Here is a 23,791-nt window from a genome sequence, read left to right on the forward strand (position 1 = left end):
ACGAAACCAATGACTTTAAATGCGGAACTTCAAGACAAACAGGACAGAGATCCCAGAGAGAAGAGAAACGGATGAGGGGAACCCTACAATTGCTCTAGCTTATTGCCAGGCCACAGCATAGGGAGGGGGAAGCCACGCAGAATGGGTGGTCTCCATGAGTAGAGGGGCAGAGCTAGGAATCTAGGGAGGCCAAGGAGACTAGAGTTTGCAGCCCAGAGCACCAGAGAAGAGAGAACAACACAGAAAGAGCATGTCAGAGATCTGCACAGCCCCACTCGCATCTTTAGCTGAGTACTGATAAGCATGTGTATGAGAGGAAAGGAGCCAAGGCCAGCAACAGAACCATGGAGCTCACATGGCTGGAAACAGCTCTTGTTCCTATCAGCCTAAATGGAAAAAACTTCATATTCACAGGGCATCAAGCAGAGAACTCAGGGTTCTGCCCCAGTAGGTAGACAAAAGTAGCCCTAGACCAAACTCTGCTCTGGTCTGCCCAAGAAAGCTTAACAGCAAGCCTGGAAAGGATCAAAACTGGAAAACATGACCAATAATGAACTAATCAATGGAAACAGCCCTGGAAATGACACAGCTGGCAGACTTAATAAACAAGGACATTAAAGTAGTTACTATATTCAATATGTTCAAGAAAAATTGGATATGTTAAACAGAGAAATAGAAGACATAAAAAGATCTGAATCAAACACTTAGAAATATAAACTACCATGTCTGAGATAAAGGTCAGTAAATATGAAGACAGTACAATAAAAACTATCTAAAATAAAACAGCGGTCCCCAACCCTTTTGGCACCAGGGACCAGTTTCATGGGAGACAATTTTTCCATGGGGTGGGGGTGCTGTGGGTGGGAGGCGGTGCTGTGGAAATCAGGAGGTGATGGTGTGGCCAATTTCCTAATAGGCCATGGACCGGTATCGGGTTGTAGCCTGGGGGTTGAGGAACGCAGAAATAAAACATAGGGGTGGGGGGAAGGGCTTTTCATTAGAGAGCTACGGGATGACTTTAAACAACCTAATATACGTTAACTGTAGTCCCCAAAGGAGGGAATGCAGACAAAATATTTGAAGACATAATGACTGAAAATTTTCCAAATTTGATAAAAACTATAATCCCATGGAGCCAAAAAGTTGAAAAATCTCAAGCATGAGAAACAGGAACATGACAATACCAAGGTATGGAATAATCAAACTGCTTAAATTCAGTGATAGAGAGAAAATCTTAAAAGCAGCCAGAAGGAAAAAATATTATGGACAAATAATGAAAACAGACTTTTTTGACAGAAATGATGAAAGAAAGGAAGGAAAGGAAAGGAAGGAAAGAAAGGAAAGGAAAGAAAAGAAAAGAAGGAAAGGAAAGGAAAGGAGGGAAGGAAGGGGAAGGGGGAAGGGAAGGGAAAGGAAAGGAAAGGAAGGAAAAGAAAAGGAAAGGAAGGAAAAGAAAAGAAAAGAAAAGATGATGCAAGTCAAAAGACAGCGGAGAAACACTGTTAAAGTACAAAAAAAAAAAAAAAAAAAAACCACCAAACAGTCATCCTAGAATTTTATACCCAGTGAAAATATCTTTAAAAAGAAAGGCAAAATAAAAAGTTTTTGAGACAGAGAAAAGTGAAAAGATTTTATCACCAGAAGATCTGTACTACACGAAATGTTTAAGGAAGTCCTATTGGCAGAAGAAAAATTTTTCAAGATGAAAATCTGTATGTATACAAAGGAATGAAGAGCAATGGAGACAGTAATGTGAAGAAATATAAAATATTTTCTCCCGATAATTTAAACAAATGTCTTTAATAGATTTGGCTGTTTGAAGCAAAGATAATAATGTATTTTGGGGTTATGACATATGTGGAACAAAAATATATGGCAATAATAGTTTAAAGGGGCATAAAGGAAGCATAGTGTTATAAGGTTTTTTTTGTTTTTTTTTTGAGACAGCGTCTCGCTCTGTTGCCCAGGCTAGAGTGAGTGCCGTGGCGTCAGCCTAGCTCACAGCAACCTCAACCTCCTGGGCTTAAGCGATCCTACTGCCTCAGCCTCCCGAGTAGCTGGGACTACAGGCATGCGCCACCATGCCCGGCTAATTTTTTCTATATATATATTTTTAGTTGGCCAGATCATTTCTTTCTATTTTTAGTAGAGACGAGGTCTCGCTCTTGCTCAGGCTGGTCTCGAACTCCTGACCTCAAGCGATCCACCCGCCTCGGCCTCCCAGAGTGCTAGGATTACAGGCGTGAGCCACCGCGCCCGGCCTATAAGGTTCTTTTAATAACTGAAACAGCATAATATTTCCTAAAGATAGATTGTAGTAAGTTAAAGGTATATACGATTAAGTCCTAAAACAACCACTTAAAACCAAAACCCAGAATAAAGATTTATATTAATAGCTAATAAATCAACAAAGGAGACTCAAGTGGAATAGTAAAGACATGTGAAAAAACAAAGGCTGTAAAAACCTGTATAAAGTTGTGAACTAAAATAAAATCTTAAGCTCCCCTCAGCTGACTGAATGGACCACCCTCTTGGCCAAGGGGACGCACTAAAACTGAGTTGCTGGACATGAGAAGGGATGTCAGACATGCCTCATCATGCCCCTTCCCCTTCCTGTAGACAGCCTTTATAACTCATTAACAGGCATAAGGCCATACAGGACAAACCTGCAGGTCCTCAATTTACTGGGTATGTGGCAGGGTATGTGGCCTGGGTATGTGGCCTGGGTATGTGGCAGGTGGCTTGTCTCTGATTAATAGACTTCCTTATCACAACTTAAAACATTCCAAGCCTTTAGACAAAGCTTCATTTCTTTAACCAATTATAAATTAAAGGGTCTTTAAACCCACCTATATCCTGTAAGCCCCCACTTTGAGATGTCCCACCTTTTCAGGCCAAACCAGTGTACGCCTTCCATGTACTGATTTACGACTTTACGTGTAACTCCTATCTCCCTGAAATGTGTAAAACCAAACTGTGACCCAACCACAGTGAGTCCACTTGCTCAAGGCTTCTTGGGTGTGGCTCCAGGCCATGGTCCTCAAATTTGGCTCAGAATAAACCTCAGTAAGTTATTTTACAGAGTTTTATTTTACAGAGTCCTTTTCCCTTGACACAGTGAAGCCATTTATGACGAGAGAAACACTTCAGGGAGATTACTTAGCACAGATTCACAGAACATCAGCATTTAACAGTACTTAAAGAATCATCTAGTCCCATGGTACTCCCTTCTACAACCTCTTCTAATCTTCTACTAAATGATCACATTGCTTCACCTTAAATACTTCCAGTAACCAGTAATGCAGTATTAGCAGATTTCAGAATCAGATAGCTGTTAGACAATTTTATAATGAGACAAACATTGCTTCACTACGCTGTCTGCTGGCCCTGGGTCTGTACTGCAGATTAGGTGGCATTCTAACGTCTCATCCACATAAAGGCTCCTATTTGAAGGCAGCTTGCCTATCTTCCCTAAATTGTCATCTACTCCAGAAAACTTTTCTTAAATTATCCTAAGAAAGGCAGGGCTAATGTTCTAACCCTATCCAACCATTCTGCATGGAAGATGCAAATGTGATGCAGCCCAAGAGTACCTTTAAGAATTTTTGCAATTATATCATATCATTGACTCAGAGAGAACCTAAGTGAACTAACCCTTTGGCTTCCCCAGGCACTGTTTGTTGACGCAAGGTCAACACTGCAGTGAAGATTTTAACACTTCTCACTAATCTCATTATCAGCCCATCATTCAAATCATATTAAAAAGGCTTTTTGTTAAATACCTTGACAAAATAAAAATATGTTTCTTCCCTATTTATTTCCTATCAGAAAATGAAATGAATTTGGTATGATCTGTTAATAATCCTATGCTAATTTCTACTGATACGACATTCTTTTCTAAATGCTCATAAATCATCCTAATAATCTCATTATGAAACCTTATTCACTATCAATGTCAAGCAGAGTCTACCTTTTCTAGTCTGCTGTTACCATCCCCTTCTCAGTGATGCCTCAGAGGTGTCAAACAGCAGTTCACCGTCTCATACGCAAATTTTAAGTAACCCAGAACATAATTTTTCTGGGACAGGAGAAAATCATTTAGCAACAATAGGTGTTCCCTTTTCACTTCCATTTTATTAACCTTTATCCTTCAGACGATTCTGACAGGGAAGAATCTGACACTCAACAGGTTTTCTGAAGGTATTATCTGTTGATTTTACAACAGTGACCCTAAGTAGTAGGCCTCGGCCTCCTTTGCTTCTCTGGTTGGGTCAAAGTTTTAAAGCTCTTAGCAACCTTTTACATATCTCAGTTTATATTGTTCTCTGAAATCATTACATGATTTTAAATTTGAATTCAGATCATAGTCTATTCTGACAGAAAAACATGAATGAGAAAGAAGGGGGTAGACAGCTAAAGGCCATGGGTTTCTTTCTGAAGTGATAAAATGTTGTAAAATTGACTGTGGTTATGGTTGTACACATATGTGAATAAACTAAAAACCACTGAACTGTACACTTAAAATGGGTGATGAGTGAATTATATGGCATGTGAATTATATCTCAATAAAGCTGTTTTTTATAAAAAGGTAGGAGAGAGGCAGGGACATAATTAGAAAGCTATTTATTTTTCTTCTGAGTTGAATGGCAACCTATACTCACATATAAAGCCCCCTTCCCTTTCAGAAGATGACACTGTCACATTATGGGTGGGGAAGAAATGCCAGGGGACTTTCCTTACCAGCTGACCACTGTACTCACCTACCTGTACTCCTCCTTACCTGCTTCTGGATCCCTCCCCATCCTGCCTTCTCAGGAACTCACCCTGACTACTATCTCATCTCCTCATATAGTCAACCCCCCTCACCTAATTTTTCCCTATCAGTTTTCAAACATGATCAAGATCACCCCAACAAAATTAAATAATTTTAATTGTTTAAAATAATTAATTAAAAAATTTTGTTTCCTAGCTCCTGTCCACCCCATAACTAAAGCTCTCAAAATGTTTGCCTGTATTTGCTATAATCCACATCTCTTTCCTCATTCACTCTTCGGCCCAACCCTTTTGGCTGGTCACCACTGACCTGCGTGCCATTAAATACAATTTTCTGTCTTCATTACACCTGAACTCTCAGCAGCACTGAGTTGTTGATTATACTCTCCTTTAAAAACTTTTCCTCCCGTGGCCTCTGTGACTCACCACCACCCTAATTTTCCCTCCTCTCTCTCTGGTTGCTTGTTGCTCCTTCTCTGTTTCTTTTTTGACTTGTTCTTCACTAGACCATTTAAACACAGGGAATTCCTCAAGGCAAGGTACCAGGTCCTCCTCATTCTATAGTCTAAGTGATCTCACCCACACCCACTGCTTTAATTAACGTCTAAATGCAGATGCCTCACTGATTCCTATCTCTAATCCAGTTCTCTTCTCCCAGGCCTTACCACTACATTCAGCAGCCTACTGGAAAAGTCTCCACTTGTATGTCTCAGTAATGCTGACCATTTAACTTACTGAGCGTACCTACTGAGCTTAGGCCTCAGTGTGCGTGCACAGTTCACCGTGCGGACATTTCCCCAAGCAGAGCCTACTGAAAGCCTACTACTTACTGCATCTGGTACTCAACTGAAGAAAGAGGGGTCTGTTTCAGTGCTGGAGGAAATACTTGCTGTGTTAGAAATCTTCAGTCATAGTACACTCACACTGGATATTGCTCTCTACAGGGCAACTGAGGGGTTTTCAAAGGTTAAGTTTGGTTGTGATTTACCTTGTGCTCAATTTACAACCTAACTCCCTGTGATCTCACAGAGAAAACAGTGTGGAGGAATACACACCAAACTGAGTATGGGCTGCCAATGGGGAGAGGTAAGAAGAGTACTTTCATTTTTCACTTGCTCTACACTTCAGACTTGTGTGAATGTTTGACAATTCACATTTTACTTTTATTTAAAAAAAACAAAAAAATAAAGGGGACAAGATAAATAGATCAAAATGTTCATCAGGTCGGTACTAATTGGTTTATCTTCTAATGTCTTCTTCTATTTCTTCTTTTTCATCCCTCTCCTCAAGACATTCCTCCATCCAAAATTTTTAAGATTTATTTCTAACAAATAACCAAGTATGCAGGTCTACATATGTAGGTAGTTCTACCAACTACACTTTGAAAAACTGTGCCACAAACAATGCCAAGTATAAACCCAAAGACTGGAATGGGATTTAACAGCTAGAAGGTGCTCAACTATTCAGAACCAGATAATGGATGCTGGGAATAAGAGACTTCCAAACATGGGCATTCCCACAGCTAGTTATCAAAGGATTACTATAGAATAATCAGCAGCTCAATATAAAAGAAAAACTAAAATTAATCAACTGAATTATTAACAGTCCTGATAAATAAGTGAGACTAAGTTCATATTTCAATTGATGACTTTTAATTATATGTATATTTCAACTATGTGTGTGATTTCTGTTCCCTATTTACGTGGACAATTACAAGTTGATTAAACAAAATGCTTTATAGAAAGAAATAAACATGTCCAACTATTACCAAAAATGATCAAAGAAGTTTAAGAAGTAGAGTATTTCACCAGGTAGTCTGTTAACTCATGCTTTGGAAAATATTTGGTGGGTAGAAGAGATGGTCAAAAGGTATGTGAACTGGGAGTGGAGTGTGGACAACCATTAAATCCTCGCAATTTTCTTAGAAATACAGTTTCATAACTTATTTCTCCCTCCTTACCCGTAACCTTTGTCACTAGAATTCTCTTACCAAATTCGTCTCAGTCATTACATCTATATTCCCAAATACATATTCAATCTCTCCCCAGCTCTGACTTTGAAACCTTGCTTGTGGGGATGTAAAATGGTACAGCAGCTCTGGAAAAAGGTGTGGCAATTTCTTATAAAACTAAATATGTGCTTACCATATGACCCAGGGATTGTACTTCACACAAAAACCTATACAGAAATGTTTATAGCAGCTTTATTTGAAATAGCAAAAAACCAGAAACAGCCGAGCTGTCCTTCAACAGGTCAATGGTTAAACACACTGCAGTGCACTCCTTCCATGGAGGACGACACAGCAATCAAAAACAATGAACTATTGATACTCATACCTGCTTGCATGGATCTCATGGGTATTATGCTGAGTGAAAAAAAGCCAATCTCAAATGGTTACATTTTATATGATTCTATTTATATAACATTCTAGAAATAACAAAATTTATAGATTTGGGAGAACAAACTAGCAGTTGCCAGCAGGGGTTATGGATAGGGCTATAAAGGTAGTGACGGAACAGTTCTATATCTTGAGTGTAGTCGTGGTTACAAAATGTGATAAAATTGCATAGAGCTATACCCACACCCACAAAAATTGTAAAACCATGAAATCTGAGTAAGGCCTATGGATTGTACCAATGTTAATTTCCTGGTTTTATACTGTATATAGTTATGTGAGATGTTACCATTAGGGAAAAGTGGGTAAAGAGTACATGGGAACTCATTTTTGTAACTTCCTGTGAATTAATAATTTCAAAACAAACATTTAAAACAAAGCAAAACCACAACATAAGACTTCTTTAGCTCCCTCAGCAAATCTTTAGGTTGGTAAATAAGGCCCTTGTCAAACTTACATCTCTAGCCTTACCCCCACCATTCCCCTATATCTCTACTCCTTAAAGTCACACTGATCTTGTCACTGTTTTTTTTAATATGCCATAGTTTATGCTGTTTCACATTCTGTTCCTTCTCACTACTCTCTGCCTGCCAAACAGCTTAAAAACAGCTCAAATGTCACTTTAAACCTAGTGCCATCTCTGTGCCTGTCCCCAATAGAGGCAGCAACTGCCTTATCCTCTTGGTTCCCACAGACTATTATTCATACCAAGTGCCTCTGTATTATTTACATGCCTATTTCTTCTAGTAGATTATAAACTCCTTGAAGAAGAGAGAGATTTGATCCACATGCCTATCTGCCCACACATAGAGGCACTAAAATGTCTGTGGATTCAGTCAAATTGGGAATCCTTTGTAAGGGATACTGACAGTAGATGACAGCAACTCTGTCCTGCCAGTGACTGTGTACAGAAATCCTGACACGAGGAAAACAACCCCAATGGGCATCATTGTTGATAAAGTCATCTTTTTCGGAGACAATTTTGAAGTGATCTATCTGTTAAGCAAAATTTTCCATGCTTCAGTTCATCAGTAGTTTACATAACTAAATCTATTGTAATTTACTTATAATGAGTTATCATTATTGAGAAATGCCTCAAAGAGGTCAGATTTAGGGGAAATGGGGAGGCTTAAATCATTTATTATGTCTACTGTCTTTTTTTGAGTCTCTTTAAACCTACTCTTTAGCAAAAGAATCATTTTAAACAAGAGTTCTCTAAATATATACCAATCTATATTTACTGCCTTAAATACCAACTCATTCTCAAAAAGGGATTAAGTGACCTCACTGAAAAAAGAAAGTCCTATATCAAAGTAAATGAAGACAAAGATGTGAGATGGAATCTAAAAGCAAACTGACAAAGACTGTTGGTGCCAAGTGTTTGATAATGGGAACAATTATATGTCACATTAATTATGAGATAAATACTTTTAGCCCCCCATTTCCCCTTTAATAAAGAAACTAAGTATTCTAAGCTGAAAGATCATGGACTTAAAAAAACCTATTAATAACCTCCTGGTGTCAAAGATTACTCTAAACAAGTTTAGTAACCATGAGTCACTGTTAAATGGCCATGCTATGAAAAGGCTCTGCTACTCCCTTTACCCCTCTTAAATATTCCAGCAAACATATTCCTGTCATGAAATGAGTGAATATAGCCATTCAACCCTGTGAACACATGCATTCATGCTGATGAAGGAAACCAAGTATAAGCTGCACAAGGCAGCCATCCCTTTTTATATGGCATGTAGTGGGCAAAGAGTGTGTAAACAGTAATTACACACACTACATCTGTTTGGCTGTTAGCAGTGAAAGAACAAGACCCACCCAAACTCCATCCCCCAGTTACCTAAAAATAAAGATGGTTAAGATTAACCTTTTTTTTAAAGGTGTAAGAAAATTAGTTTTGCACAAAGTCTTTAAAAAGCTGCAGCATAGTTCCTAAGAGACAAATCTATTTGTATCATACACAATTCTTAACGTGGCATCTGTGTACCATATAAAACAAGTAAAAATATCAACATATTACAAATAAAGAAATAAATACTCAACTGTTGTATCTATCATTTCATCTAGAAAATCACAAGAAATGATTGGGAAAATGCCCACGGATATAACGAATAAAGCAGAAATAGGCAAGACCATAGGTTTGGCAGAACTAAGTGTGAATTCTGTCTCTGACTGTAATGTAATGGGTTACCTAGGAAACAACAGCTTTCTTCATCCGGATTGTAAGAGTAACAGGAACCTATTCTACCTCAAAATAAGATGGAGGCCTCTCTACTAAGGCACCTTGCGGAAGTGTGGTGTTTTATCAATGTAAGGATGTGTCAAAGCTGCAAAGCTTGAATTCCTTCTACAACACTTAACTAAGTGGTCACCTAGCCCATGGCAATATGGCCATCTCCTGAGAAAGCCAACTTACACCTATTACTTTCCAAATATCAAGACAAAATTGGACTTCCTGTTTTCCTTCCACTGAATTCTATCTCTTGCCACCCTGTGAAACACTGTCTAACCCTTTCCTCACATTAGATGGTCCTCCAAAAACATACTACTAAGAGCTATAGTGATTCATCCCATTCTACAAAGTTACTCTGCTCAAATCTTATTCTCTCCATGCTGCACCTCACATCTCCAGTTCATTCAACTATTCCTCATGGCAGAGGTTTGAATTTCCATGCCAGCCTGTTCACGACTCTATCAACACACTCCAGTTTCCACATCCTCAAGTGTGGACTTTCCCCCACAGTGCAGAGATTATCACTTTAAATTTCAATAGTGTATTTCTGTTATTGCAATCTAGCCTTTCAATAGCCTTTCTGGGTGCTTTATTACATTGTCTATTCTCAGGGCATACATATGTGGTTTCTAAGCCACATCTGCTCCAGTTGGTACACAGTCTTTCCTACTTCTCTGCTGAGTTACAACTGACACAACAAACTCCACATATTTAAAGTGTGCAATCTGTTATGAAAGTCTATATCAAAGTAAATGAAGACAAAGATGTGAGATGGAATCTGAAAGTATATATACACCCATGAAACCGTCAAGACAGTGAACATATCACTAGCAAAAGTTTCCTGACACCCTTTGTAGTCCCTTCCCTCCACCCACCCTGCTGTTCCTTGCCAGCCCCAAAGCAACTACTGATCTGCTTTCTGTAATTTTGGATCAGTTTCATTTTCTACAGTTTTGTACAAATAGAGTCACACAGTATGTACTCTTTATAGTCTGGCTTATTTCGTTCAACATAATTAGAGATTCATAAACATGGCTGTACAGCAATAGTTCATTCTTTTTGTATTGCTGAGTAGTACTCCATTATGTTGCTGTACCACAATTAGTTTATCCATGCACCCGGGCTATTTCCTGTTTGAGGTTATTAAAAATAAAGCTGCTATGAGCATTTACAGCCAAGACTTTATGTGGATATACATTTCTTTTTCTCTTGGGTAAAATACTTACAGGAGTGGAATGGTTAGATCACATGGTTGGTTTAAGTTTAGTTTTTAGAAAACTGTCAAACTGTTTTCCAAAGTGGTTGTACCATCTTATATTCCCACCAGCAGTTCCAGTTGCTCTGCATCCTCATCAACATTTGGTGGAGTCAGTATTTTCAATTTTAAGCATTCTAGCAGCTGTGTGGTGGTATCTCATTATGGTTTCATATTGCAATTCCCTATAGATTAATGATTAACTGCCTATTTGGCATCTGCATATCTCCTTTGGTGAAGTGTATACACAAATCTCTTGCCCACTTTTTACTGGATTGTTTTCTTGTTAGGTTTTCAGAGCTCTTTATATATTTTGGATGCGATCTTTTATCATATATATGCTTTGCAAAGATTTCTCAGAGCCACTCTAGCTTTCTTTTGATGAGTATTAATGCATATCTTTTTCCATTCTTCTACTTTTAATCTACTTGTGTTGTTACCTGTGAAGTACATTTCTTATAGGCAATACATAGTGGGGACTTTTTTGTCCAATCTGATAATCTGCCTTTTTTTTTTTTTATATAGATTTTTAGTTGTCCATATAATGTCTTTCTATTTTTTTTAGTAGAGACGGGGTCTCGCTCAGGCTGGTCTCGAACTCCTGACCTTGAGCGATCCACCCGCCTCGGCCTCCCAGAGTGCTAGGATTACAGGCGTGAGCCACCGCGCCCGGCCGATAATCTGCCTTTAAATGAGGTGTTCAGACCATTCATATTTAATGTGATTACTGATACAGTACATTTGAGTCTATCATCTTGCTACTTGTTTTCTATGTCCCATCTGTTATTTAATCCTTTTCTTCTTTATCTGCCTCCTTTTAGATAATCAAACATTTTTAATGATTCTGTTTTATTTTCTTCATTGCATCTAGTAAATTTTTTTAGATTGAGTACAGAGCCACACTTTTATCTGTACTGTGTTTTATTAGCTAATATTATACACTCCCTCCAACCACTGCCCCACCACCCCTAGCTAAGTGACCCTTCCTTGGACCCTGATTCAGTCACCCATTGAATTTGTTATCCTCCTGAATTTTTGTCATTCACAAACTCTGCTAATTAAGCCCTTTAATTCTCATGTAAGCACAATAAATGTCACTTTATAGATTAGTACTGTATCTTGTATATCACCAGAACCAAAAAGCTCATAGTGATTTAATCATCAGATCCATTGGCTATAATTATTCACTAATGGTAGAAAATGTTCCTTGATTATCCTTAACCACAGGCAAAGATAATAACTCATAAAACTATATGGACAATACTAGGACCAGCAGTGTAGATCTCATGAGAAAAGTCATTTATCTTACTACTACTGTGGGCTGCAGCAGTTAAAAGGAAATATGATACAGTACTTGGCCACCATCACAGAATCCAGAGAAGATACCTGGCTATGGTACAAAGTCACAAACTCAATATACAAATTGTTGCAATATTCTTAGTAAAATGTTTTATATAATTCAGTAGATATTAAGAATTCAGAAGAGAATAAATAAGGTGGTAGTGTTTCACGTTAGCTCTTTCTATTCCATTTTCAATAAATACAACTATTTACTGAGCTCTATCTTTGAAGGCTTATATTCTAACAAGGGAGAAAATAATAAAATAGAGCATGATAAGGGAGAATAGGAGTGCCATAGGGTAGGCATATGTTTTAAATAGGGGGTTGGGTGAAAAGTGGCATTTGAGCAAAGACTTTAAAAAAAAGGGAGTCCGCCAAGTAGAGAGCTGGGGAAAGAACATTCCAGGCAAAGAAAACAGCCAAATGCAAAGGCCTATAGGCAGCAGTGTGAATGGGGCGCAAGAGGAAAGGAGGCCAATGTGGGAAGAGTATTAGGAGAAGAGATGGCAGACATCACAGGCCTTACTGTCCAGGGAAGGGGTCAGCATTTATTTTTCCGCAAAACGAAAGATAGTTAATATTTTAGGCACATGAATGTTTAGAGCAGCATAATTCACAATTGCAAAGATGTGGAAACAACCCAAGTGCCCATCAATACATGAGTGGATTAATAAAATGTGGTATACATATAGCATGGAGTACTACTCAGCCACAAAGAACAATGGTGATCTAGCACCTCTTGTATTATCCTAGACAGAGCTGGAGCCCATTCTACTAAGTGAAGTATCATAAGAGTGGAAAAACAAGCACCACATGTACTCACCATCAAATTGGTATTAATAGATCAACATTTATGTGCACATATAGTAGAAACATTCATTGGGTGTTGGGCAGGTGGGAGGGGAGAGGAGGGGATGAGTATATTCACACCTAATGGGTGCGGGGCACATCGTCTGCGGGATGGACATGCTTGAAGTTCTGACTCCAGTGGGGCAAAGGCAATATATGTAAGCTAAACATTTGTATCCCAGTAATATGCTGAAAAAAAAAAAAAAATTTTAGGCTTTGCAGGCCATATAAGGTCTCTGTCACATATACTTTTTTAACCAAACTTTTAAAAATGTAAAAGCCATTCTTAGCTCATGAGACTTACAAAAATAGGCCTAGGCAAGATTTGACTGTAGGACTTACTTTAGGCCCCTATTAGGACTTTGACTTTTACTCTAAGGAAAATATTATTTGACTCATGTTTTCAAAGAATCACTATGGTTGTAGGGAGACGAGGGAGACCAGTTAGAAGGACACTACAGTAATCCAGAGCAGATAAAATGATAGCCTAGACTGGGGTGTAACAAGGAAAATGGGGAGAAGTGGTTAGATTCTGGATTTTTAATTTTTTTTTTTTTTTCAGATGAAGCAGATGGATTTGGGGAAAGAGAAAAAAGTCATGTATGACTCTTAAGACTTTCGGCCTGAAAAACTAGAAGATAGATTTCTGTTAACCATGAGTGTGAAGAATATGAGTGGAATAGGTTCTGAAATGTGTGTTTTGCTTCAAAAGAGAGTAGCATTTATATTTGTCAAGTTTAAAAAAAGATCCTGCTGTGATCTGAATAGAGTTGCTTTAAGCATAAAATTAATTTGGAAAGAAATGGCATCGTAACTATGTTCTATCTTTACAGCTGATATCATAGACCAAGTATTCTTCTTTGTCTCAGAATGAAGTTCTGTAGTTTCCTTCATATAGGTTCAGCACTCTTTCTCCAGAAAGCACTCCTGGACATCTTATACTTTTTTTTGTTGTTGTTATAGTGAACAAGAGACTCTATTACAAAACTATAATTTCTAGCTAGTTATAGTTGGCATTTACGAAGCTACGAATATTCTATTCATTTAGCCATCCTAAAAAACTCTCATATTCCCTTTGATTCTCTTGCATTTTATAAACATTTATGAATAGCTCAACACTGTAACTTTCCCTCTTTATTTGCAATAGCTGTATTTTCTATTTCTAAAACATTTCTTTATGCATTGGCTAGAATTTCAAGAACCATGCTAATCAACAGGTAGGAAGACACCCTGGTTTAAAGGGTGTCTTCAGTATGATATCTAAGTTGTTTTTCATGTTTTTAATTTAGTGACCAGATTTTTATCTTCCCATTGTTTTCAAGTCTCTCAGTTCCCTCTTATTCACCATTTGCATTAGTTGCTACTTCCTTCTGAGTCTGATAAGAAAGAAATTCCAGGGGTTTCCCCTCCTAATCTATTTTGGTGTAATTTGCATGAGTTGTTCTTCAGAGTTGTCCCCTTCTTTTGAATTGAAATTTATTTTTCATAAATTCAACTATTTTTCTTTGTCTTGTTTATCCTAATGGCAGGAGGTCTATCTTTATTTAATGCTGGTTTAGAGCAGCAGTTCTCAACCTCAGAATTATTGACATTATTGGCCAGGTAATCCTTTGTAGTATGGGGTGGGATATACTATTTACTCCATGTTTAGCAGCATCTCTGGCCTGTACTAACTAGATGCCAGCAGCAGTCCTTCCCTAGTGTTACAACCAAAAATGTCTCCTGCTATTACAAGTGTCCTCTTTGAGGGCAAAAGTGCCCCTGGTTGAAAAATCACTGATTTAGTCAAGAAGATGACATGGATTCCATCAGAGACTAAACTTGCCTTCTATCACTGTAGGACTCATTTCCAATGTCATCTTCTTGAGACTTTCCCCATACAACCCATCTAAATTAGAACATTTCCCCTACCTGCAGCTCCCCCCCCACCCACCCACACATCTTCCATTAACTATCACAGTACATTTCAAAGTACAGTCCCTTGAGGTCTGTAAGGTCAACACTATTTTTATATGAGTACTAAGACATTATTTGCCTTTTCCCTACTGTACTGCTATTTGCATTGATGGTGCTGACACCCTGGCATGAATCAAGGCAGTGACACCAAACTGTAATAGCAGTCACTGTAGTCTTCATCACCATGCACTCAGTTAAAAAAAAGGAAGCCAGTTTCACTTAAGAATGCTCATGAAGAAGCAGCAAAAAATTAATTTTATTAAATCTTGACCTTTGAGTACACATAAATATTTTCAACATTTGGTGTGACAAATGGGAAGTATACATAAAGTACCTTTGGCTCCTTATAAAACATGACAGATTGCTTTAAGGAAAAGCACTTATATGTCTCAACTGTAAGTTAATGAGCCACTCTTACGGAATATCATTTGTACTTGGAAGAAAAACTGACAAAGTATTCAGATTCGAATACTTGGCAGATGTTTTCTCAAAAATGAATGAAGTGAACCTGTTAGCATAGTATTAGTAGATAACCTACATACACAAAGCTCTTTTAGGTCCTCAATAAATTAAGAGTGTAAAAGGCATCTTGAGACCAAAAAGCTTAAAAGTGTGGTCTATCATCACATCAGTCCATTTTATTGTTTTTGTAACACTACCACCTGAAATTCTTGTTCAGTTATGTGTTTACCTGTTTATCATCCATCTTTCTCAATTAGAATGGAAGCTCCAAAAGAGTAGAGACCTTGCCCATCTTACTGAGCACCATATCCCTAGTGCCTAAAATTTGACTCAGCACATAGTAGGTATTCAATATTATTTTGACAGAATGAATTTAATGTGTGGATAGCATATTTAGGCACAGACAAAAGAAGATGGATCATTTTTAATTTACAGAACACACACATTATCCTTTCATCAATTAGCAATTTCAGGATATGGATGAAGGAACTGCCAGTTGAAGGCAGTTCCAGCAGACAGGTATTATGCCTACTCTGTGGAGCCTGCTCTCACTTTCACGTTGCCTCTTTAGCCCAGCTACTAGTCATAGGTGCCATCCCTGCTTCCTACTAGCTGTAGCTGCCCCCACCTCAGAGAAACGCTGGAGACTATGAGGACTGCTAAGTGCTTCCTGAAGTTGTACGTGCCCAACAGTGAGAGGGAGGCCAAGCTATGTACTCTTACTCTCTGAGTTAGCAGTTGTGAATGCGGTTCAGTCAAACGTCCCCACTAACTTCCTGAGGACACTTGTGTCCAGTTTTTGGAACCAGACTTTTCGTATTTGTATATCTCATTGGATATAAAATATCCAAGGTGGGAGAAGAACTCAAATCCTGGGTTTACAATACCACTTACCTTATCCAGAAGTTCTCTTAGAATCTATATTCCCTGATTACAAATTGGTTCAATTAGCCTGGTTTCCCAGTCCAAAGGGCATTAGAAACATTGAACAGAATAAAAAAAAGAAAGGAAGCCGGATAAGGATAAGATCAGCCAGCAGCACATACCAAAAGATCACAATAAAGTAATAAAGGAAAACACAGACAAAGAAGAAATGCTAAGCCACAGGCACAGAAGCAGGGACCATTTAGAGTAGGAATAATCATACACTCCTCAACTCACCTGAAGGCACCCATACTACAATGCAGTATAATAATGATTATAATGAGAATCCCAAATCAAACAATGATTATGACATTCTATCTAAGAAGTAAAGAAACAGCAAATATTTCTGAGGATTTCAAAGCAAAAATAAAATAGAAAGACAAAAATGTTTTAAATCCAGCCAGGTGTGGTGGCTGATGACTGTAATGCCAGCACTTTGGGAGGCCAAGGCAGGAGAATCACTTGAGGCCGGGAGTTCACGACCAGACTGGGCAACATAGCAAGATCCCATCTCTAAAAAAAAAAAATAATTTAAAAATTAGCTGGGCATGGTGGTGTGCACCTGTAGTCCTAGCTATTTTTGAGGATGAGGCAGGAGGATTGCTTGAGTCCAGAAGTTTAGACCCAGTCTCTTAAAAAAAAAGAAAAAATACACACACACATACACACACATACATATCATATATATTTTTTTAAATCTTCTTCCATCCCTCCCTAGACCCAAAGGACAAATTCTGGCTGAGGATAAACAGCTAAAATCATTAGAATAACAATTTCTGTGAAAGTTATTTAACAGTAGAAAGCTATATAGAATAGTATATAGCATGCTACATTTTGTGTACAAAAAGAAGAAAAGAATGTGTTCATATTTCTTTTATCTGGATAAAGAAACACAAGAAAGTAATAAAGAAGTTATCCATCAGGTGAAAAGGAGAACGGGGTGGGAATAATATTTCTCAATGTTTACTTTTTGATTTTTGAACTATGGAACTATACTGCATTTAAATTATACCAAAGGCAAAATTCTTCTTAATTACAAAGAATTTTAAAAATAAGCTTTAATATATTAAATTTTATCTACAGTTTTTACTGTAGACATGCAAGAAACTGTCTAGAATTTCCATGGAAGATCTAAAGTTGACTTACAGAAAATTTTACAAACTATAGATTGCATCCAATGAAAGAAAAATATACAAACTCAATAGCCTATAATTACAAATCTTAATCCCACGAGTGTATTCTTTTCCTTTTCAGAACACAGGTAATAACAGAGTCTTAGACTTAAAAAGATGGTGGTAGTTAAGCAGTCTAACCTTCATTCCAAGACAGAAAACCTCCTAAATAAAAGATAAGGTGGAAGATTTCATTCCAATCAAACACTGGTTCAATAAACAGCAGGCATCTAGCCCATGACAGTAAGGTACTGTGGAGGGTGTATGTAGGCCAGAACTGACACACTGGTCAAAGAACTCATGGTCTAGTAGGGGAGACAAAAATACAGCAAAAACAAAATCAGGCTGAAGATGGTAGCACTGTCTGATGTTTCCCAGAGAGGTGCCCAAATGGTAGAGAATTTGTTTAAAGGTGGGGGGTGGGGCTGAGGTTGGGAAGGAGAGGGAATATTCTGGGAAATCATCTTGGAAAAAGACATGTAGGGGGTAGTAAAGAGGAATGGAGGTTTGGCTGGAAGTGGGACGAGAGTGAACAAGATTCCAGGCAGAAGGAACAAGACAAAGGCATTAAAAACAGTATATGGTAATTTAATTCAGTTGAGACTGCTGTAGCCTACAAAGTAAGAGAGAGAAGGGTTACAGGTTCAACATCCCTAACAGGAGAATCTGAAATGCTCCAAAATCCCAAACTTTCTGAGTACTGATGTGATGCCACAAGTGGAAAATTCCATACCTGACCTCATGTGACAGGTTGCAGTCAAAACGCACACAATGAAGATGACATTAACACTGCAGAAAAAGTGTCTATAAATGACATGGTGAAAACGTGTGATGGGCTTACTGAAGGACTGGAGTAATGCGCATTCATAATAGAACAAGGAACTTATAAAATCAAAGAGAGTTCTAAGACAAACACCATTATTAACGAGGCAGATGACTCTGGAGGAAACATTTTAAAAAGCCATTAAGCAGAATGCCTCCGCATTCTTGGAGGACCCACTTCCTGGTCCCTCAACTGCTTCCGATGTTTCTTCTTATCTAAAAAAATAAAATGCCATGTCTAGTAACTTTTTAATCAAAACACAGCATTGCAGGTGGAGATAAAAAGTCTGCCCTTGTTTGCTGGTGCTGTTGTTTAACACCTGCTACAGGTATTCTGGCGATGCTGCTGTGCTGCTTAGTTACCCTGGACACACTATTTTTTTCACAGTATTAATGGTACATCATATTTTTTTACTGTTAAGTAATTATATATGTACGTAAGTATAAGAAAATGATTGCTTATTGGAAGCATATAAACTCAGAGTCAGGAATGATGGTGATGCCAAACAAGCAGATTGTTCACATGGGTGGCTGGGATAGTGTCATCTTTGCTTTCTGATGGTTCAATGTACACAAACTTTATTTCATGCACAAATTGGTTTAAAATATTATATAAAATTACCTTCAGCCTATGTGTATAAGGTATATATGAAACACAAACGAATTTCATGTTTGGATTTGGGTCCCATCCCCAAGACATCTTGTTATATAAATATTCTAAAAATCTGAAAAAAATCCAAAATCCAAAATCCAAAACACTTCTGGTCCCATGCATTTTGGATAAGTTGATACTCAATCAGTACAATTTACCTAGAGAAGCAAAGACCAGATCACGAAGGGTCTTGTGTGTTATGGGAGGAGTCTCCACTGAAGAAATAATACAGGGAAGCTATTTCAGAAAGTTCAGTAAGAAGGCTACTGCTAAGGTCCACAAAGATTATGACCATCTTCCGTAAGAAGAAATGGAAGTCAGAATTTATTCATAAACGGTTTAGGAAGTTGAGTAATATTTAGTGAAAAATTATGTTTTACGGAACGGTGGCAAGACACAACTGGGATGAAAGTCAGGCACTGGACTGCGGTGATTAGGTAGATGGAGACACTTGGCATGGACACGGAGAACGCAGAAAGAAAACCAGGAGAGGAATCCTCCCAGGAAGACTGCCAGTGGAAACACTGATTATAAGAATCAGAAGACACACTTCAAGAATGATACAAATAATTTAAATAAACTTGGAAACCTAAATTGAAAAGCTGAGAAAAAAGTTAGAAATATTTTGTTAGATGGAAGTACAGAAGAAAACTTTGTGTTTCAGCAGCAGCATATGCTGCTTTAGGGCTCCATTTTAAAAATCCCAAATAAACTCAAACTGGGATTTATTTTTTTAAAGTTATCTCATAATTTGTTTTGTACTTGCTCCGAATTAAGAGACTTCAAATAGAAATAAAGCCAAAACGCATACCTTTTCTGCTTTTTTGTCAGAAATGTCTTGCTTTTCCAGAACAGCCATGCTCTCCTTCAGGTTCTTCACAATGTCTGCTGGAGATTTGTGAGACTTCCCGAACGGGAACGGCATGACGGCAGCGCCAAAGGCCTCCGCTGCACTCTGCCTGCTCTACCTGCAACACAGCACAAAGCTCATGTGAGAAAAAAGTGGGATTAATAGAAGACATACTTTCTAAATCCCAACTTGGGAAAGAAAACCAGTGTTTAAGAAAGTCATTTTATATGACTTACAAAATCAGCAGGACGGGGACACCCACTAACATACACAAGAAATGATAATACAGAGATGTCTTAGAATTATAGAACACCTTATTACTTTTCAAAACACTTTTTTCCTTTTCGTTCAAATCACCTGCTCTCCTAATCACCCATCTGAGGAACATGCTGATTGATGCTGCTGATGTAGGTGATGCCTACAGCAGCTACCACTCACAGGGCAGCTACTACTGCCAGGCATGATGCTAAGCACTTTAATTCATCATCTCATGGAATCCTTTCAAACAGTCCCGAGGGACATTATTTCTCCCATTTAGTGGTGAAGTTTAGCAAGGTTGAGAATCAGGCTTAAGTTACTAAGTGGTAAAACAAGCTCAGGTCTGTCTTGATCCAAAGTGTCCTACCACACTGTAGCTCCAATTAATAGGTATCTCTATCTTACAATTGAGGAGACTGAGGCAGAAAGCTAGGTAAGAGCTTAGCCAAACAGCAGTAGCAACAGATGTACTACCTAGGTCTCTCCAGATGCCCTTTCCCCAGCGTTCATACTGCTTCTGCTAAGCACCCCAGTGCGCTGCACCAAACACACACACACACACACACACACACACACACACACACTTCCTCCTAGTCAGTCAGTCACAGGGGCTCAGAGCTGGAGAGAACCTTGGACGGCACTCTGGACAACTTTCCCATCAGATCTTTCAATCCTTTATGTGACAGTTTCAACATGTACTCTATCTGCATGGATGTGACCATCTTTTATTAAAGAACTCACTGGATAAAACCCTGGGGATAATGAACTTTTGGAAGTTCTTAATTTTTTGTGGGTAGCAGAAAACATTTCAACCACATAAACCACAATATTACATCATTCAAAAGGAGGACATGCAGCTATCCAAAGAAGCCACTGTGAAAAAATGAAGTTAACAAGACAAACAATGGAAGTGACTTGGGAACACACTGGCAGTTACAATTTTTCACTAAATAAACTAAAAGGGGTGAAACTCATAGGCATCAAATAGCCTCGTATCAAGCATCAAAAAGTAACACTTTTCAGAAGAACCCCGTGGATCACTTAGGTCAGTGGTTTTCAAACTGTGAGTTCCAACCTCCAATATTTACCTGCCCCAGGTATCCCTCACACACACCAAAGTAGGAAGAGGTAAGTCTCAGACACCCCAACCCTACTTCGTTCTCCCCCAATATAAACACAAAAATATCTCCATTGCATAGTATCATCACACTTCTTTTGAACTTTGCCTAAGATTTCATTTGAAGAAAGAACTTGAATGATTTTTCCCCTAATGTTTGCGATAGAGTGACCTATATATCCATTTACAGAGAATAAATGTTTAGGGAAAGAGCATACAAATGAATGCTAATGTTAAGCCTACAATTAAATCATAAGTATGTTATTTCTCAACATGTTTTGATGTGATCTGTTCTGACCAATCTCTATCCCCAAATATTGCCTATCTTACTTGTTGTCAGCTTGTAAATCCTTTTTTGATCAAATTACAACCACATTTTCATTAATCAAAGAGAAACAGACTAATACATGTCCTCTGCCATAGGTTCTCAAAATTCAAGGATGCTTAAGCCCACTTCTAAATAACACATCTATGACAAGAAGTTTGGACTGACCATAGGGGAGTCACTCCCAACTGGCTATTAAATTATCTCTATGATTACCAGGCTAGATGGGACACAAATCCTGGATCGTTCTTTTCCATGTTTTTTTTCTCCTTTGGGGGGGGACATGCAGGATGCTTCTCCATAAATACAGTGGGTCACACTCACAATAAAGTCCTCTGAAAATATTATCTTTCCTACCTGTAAGTCTGCAAAGAATAGCAGTTATGTTATATATGTCAATGCTGGGTGGAGGGTGGGAATGTTTAATGGTATTTTGCAGGAAGTATTATGGTGCTATGCAACAGAGATATTTTCAGCTCTGGCTCAATAAGTGGAAGAGGTCACTTTCCAGGGTAAAGGAGATTTAAAAGTCCTATCACACCCCAAATGCTGGTCACAGCAGAAAGAGTACAGTGCCAAAGAGAACACACATATAAAATGCTTCTGAGTGGGAAAGGGGTGGTGTGACACAATCATTCCTCTTAACACGCCAGGTAGCTAAGATTTTACAAAACACATGAATTCGGTAAGATTGCACTCTGAGGAAACAGTTAGTGACAAGTACTCAAAACAAGAAGTGACATTCCTCAGCAGGATCCAATCACATTAGTGAAGTTATTCATGACATGCTCATATTCTCTTCCCCACTTTGTAAGTCTTTTTTTATGATTTAGTTTTAAAAATCATTATTTGTTTACTTTATCTTAAGTATATATTTCTTATTTTCAAATTATGAGTGCAATAATTCTCAACAAATCCTTTATGTCCTCAGATTCATAAACTCTTAACACAACTAACGAAGATTTTGGTGGGCAAAAGCAAGGAAATAACACTTCCTAAAACTTCTGTATTAGAGAATTTGTTTCTTATGTCTAGGGTTGGCCATGAAGTAAGCTTAACAGATCGGCTGCCATGCTAGAAAAAATTTTTTTCCCTGGGGCCATGGTGTTTTATTACGAAAATAGCATAAAAACTTGGAAAACAAAATGATCCTTTCTAATTTAATGAAAAATTTGTTATTTTTTTTATTGTTTTCCATGAGTTACATATGCTTCACGGGGCCCGGGCTGAAAACTAGCATGAGTTAAATACAACTCATGTGGCAGTTAATGTGTTAAATACCTTGATGTTTCAGTCAACAACAGACCACATACACAAGAGTGGTGCTATAAGATTATAATGGAGCTGGAAAATTCCTGTCACCCCGTGATTTGTGTTACAATTGCATACAGTATTCAGTGCAGTAACATGTTGTAAAGGTTTGTAACCTAGAAGCAATAGCTACACCATACAGCCTATGTGTGTAGTAGTCTATACTATCTAGGTTTGTATAAGTACACTCTAAGGTGTTTGCATAAGGAAAGTGCCTAACAACACATTTCTCAGAAGGTGTCTTCCTGCTTAAGAGGCGCATGACTGTGCTAATGTATGCCACTCAGTGATCCAACTTTTAAAATAATTGAAAATATAGAAAAACTAAAAAATTAAAGAATAGCCCCTAAGTGATGACAAAGTAGACAATACATGTGCCTAGAACACTGCTAAAAGGAAAAGTCATTCTTTAAGAAATAAAGCTCTTAATAAGCATGTTAGATTAATGTGCATACTGCTACTAAGTAGTGATTTTGTGTTGCTGAATTTACAATTAGTACAATAAGGAAAATTTAAAGCAGCTACTGAGGTAAAAACATGCGTCTTGATGTATTCTGTCTCACAAGCTATGTGGTGAAATCCCAGATGTCTTGTAAGCATGTTCATTAAAGACATGAAGAAAGACACCAAAATCATCAGTCAAAAGGGATTAAAGGTGTTACCTCTGGGCAGCAGGAAAAGGGTAGGAATCTGGTATTTTTTTCTTAGAAGCCTTTTTGGTAACTATCTGACTCCTTCAATTATACACATGTATATCTCTGATAAACATACAAACTAAAGAAATCAGCAAATAAAATAAAAAATCCACCCTTAATACATAGAAAATACTATCCATAAAACTTTCCAATGCAAGGCTGAAGGACATCTGCAGAATGAAACCTATTCAGTGTGTTACACACATGCGCACACAGACAAACACACACACACACAAAGCTAAAACTGATATCTTCTATTTTATTCAATTACATTTTACGAAATACACGGTGACTAAATAGATTTCATGAATCACTAAGTGGTTTTAGTGATAATAAAGAGGAACAGGAAAATTTGAAACCAAATACTAAACTAGTTTTAAAAAGAACTGAGG

The 23,791-nt window shown here is 37.9% G+C and overlaps 1 protein-coding gene across 1 annotated transcript in view; it reads right to left on the minus strand.

The window, feature by feature from the left end:
* Positions 1-23,791, minus strand: part of CAB39 (calcium binding protein 39) — a 78,655-nt gene that overhangs the window by 25,723 nt on the left and 29,141 nt on the right. Inside the window, exon 2 of the mRNA XM_069466352.1 lies at positions 19,655-19,811. Coding sequence (XP_069322453.1) covers positions 19,655-19,768 — 114 coding nt within the window. The 5' untranslated portion in view covers positions 19,769-19,811. The remainder of the gene's footprint in view (positions 1-19,654; positions 19,812-23,791) is intronic.

Source organism: Eulemur rufifrons, chromosome 1, assembly GCF_041146395.1.
Source record: "Eulemur rufifrons isolate Redbay chromosome 1, OSU_ERuf_1, whole genome shotgun sequence".
Taxonomy (NCBI): domain Eukaryota; kingdom Metazoa; phylum Chordata; class Mammalia; order Primates; family Lemuridae; genus Eulemur; species Eulemur rufifrons.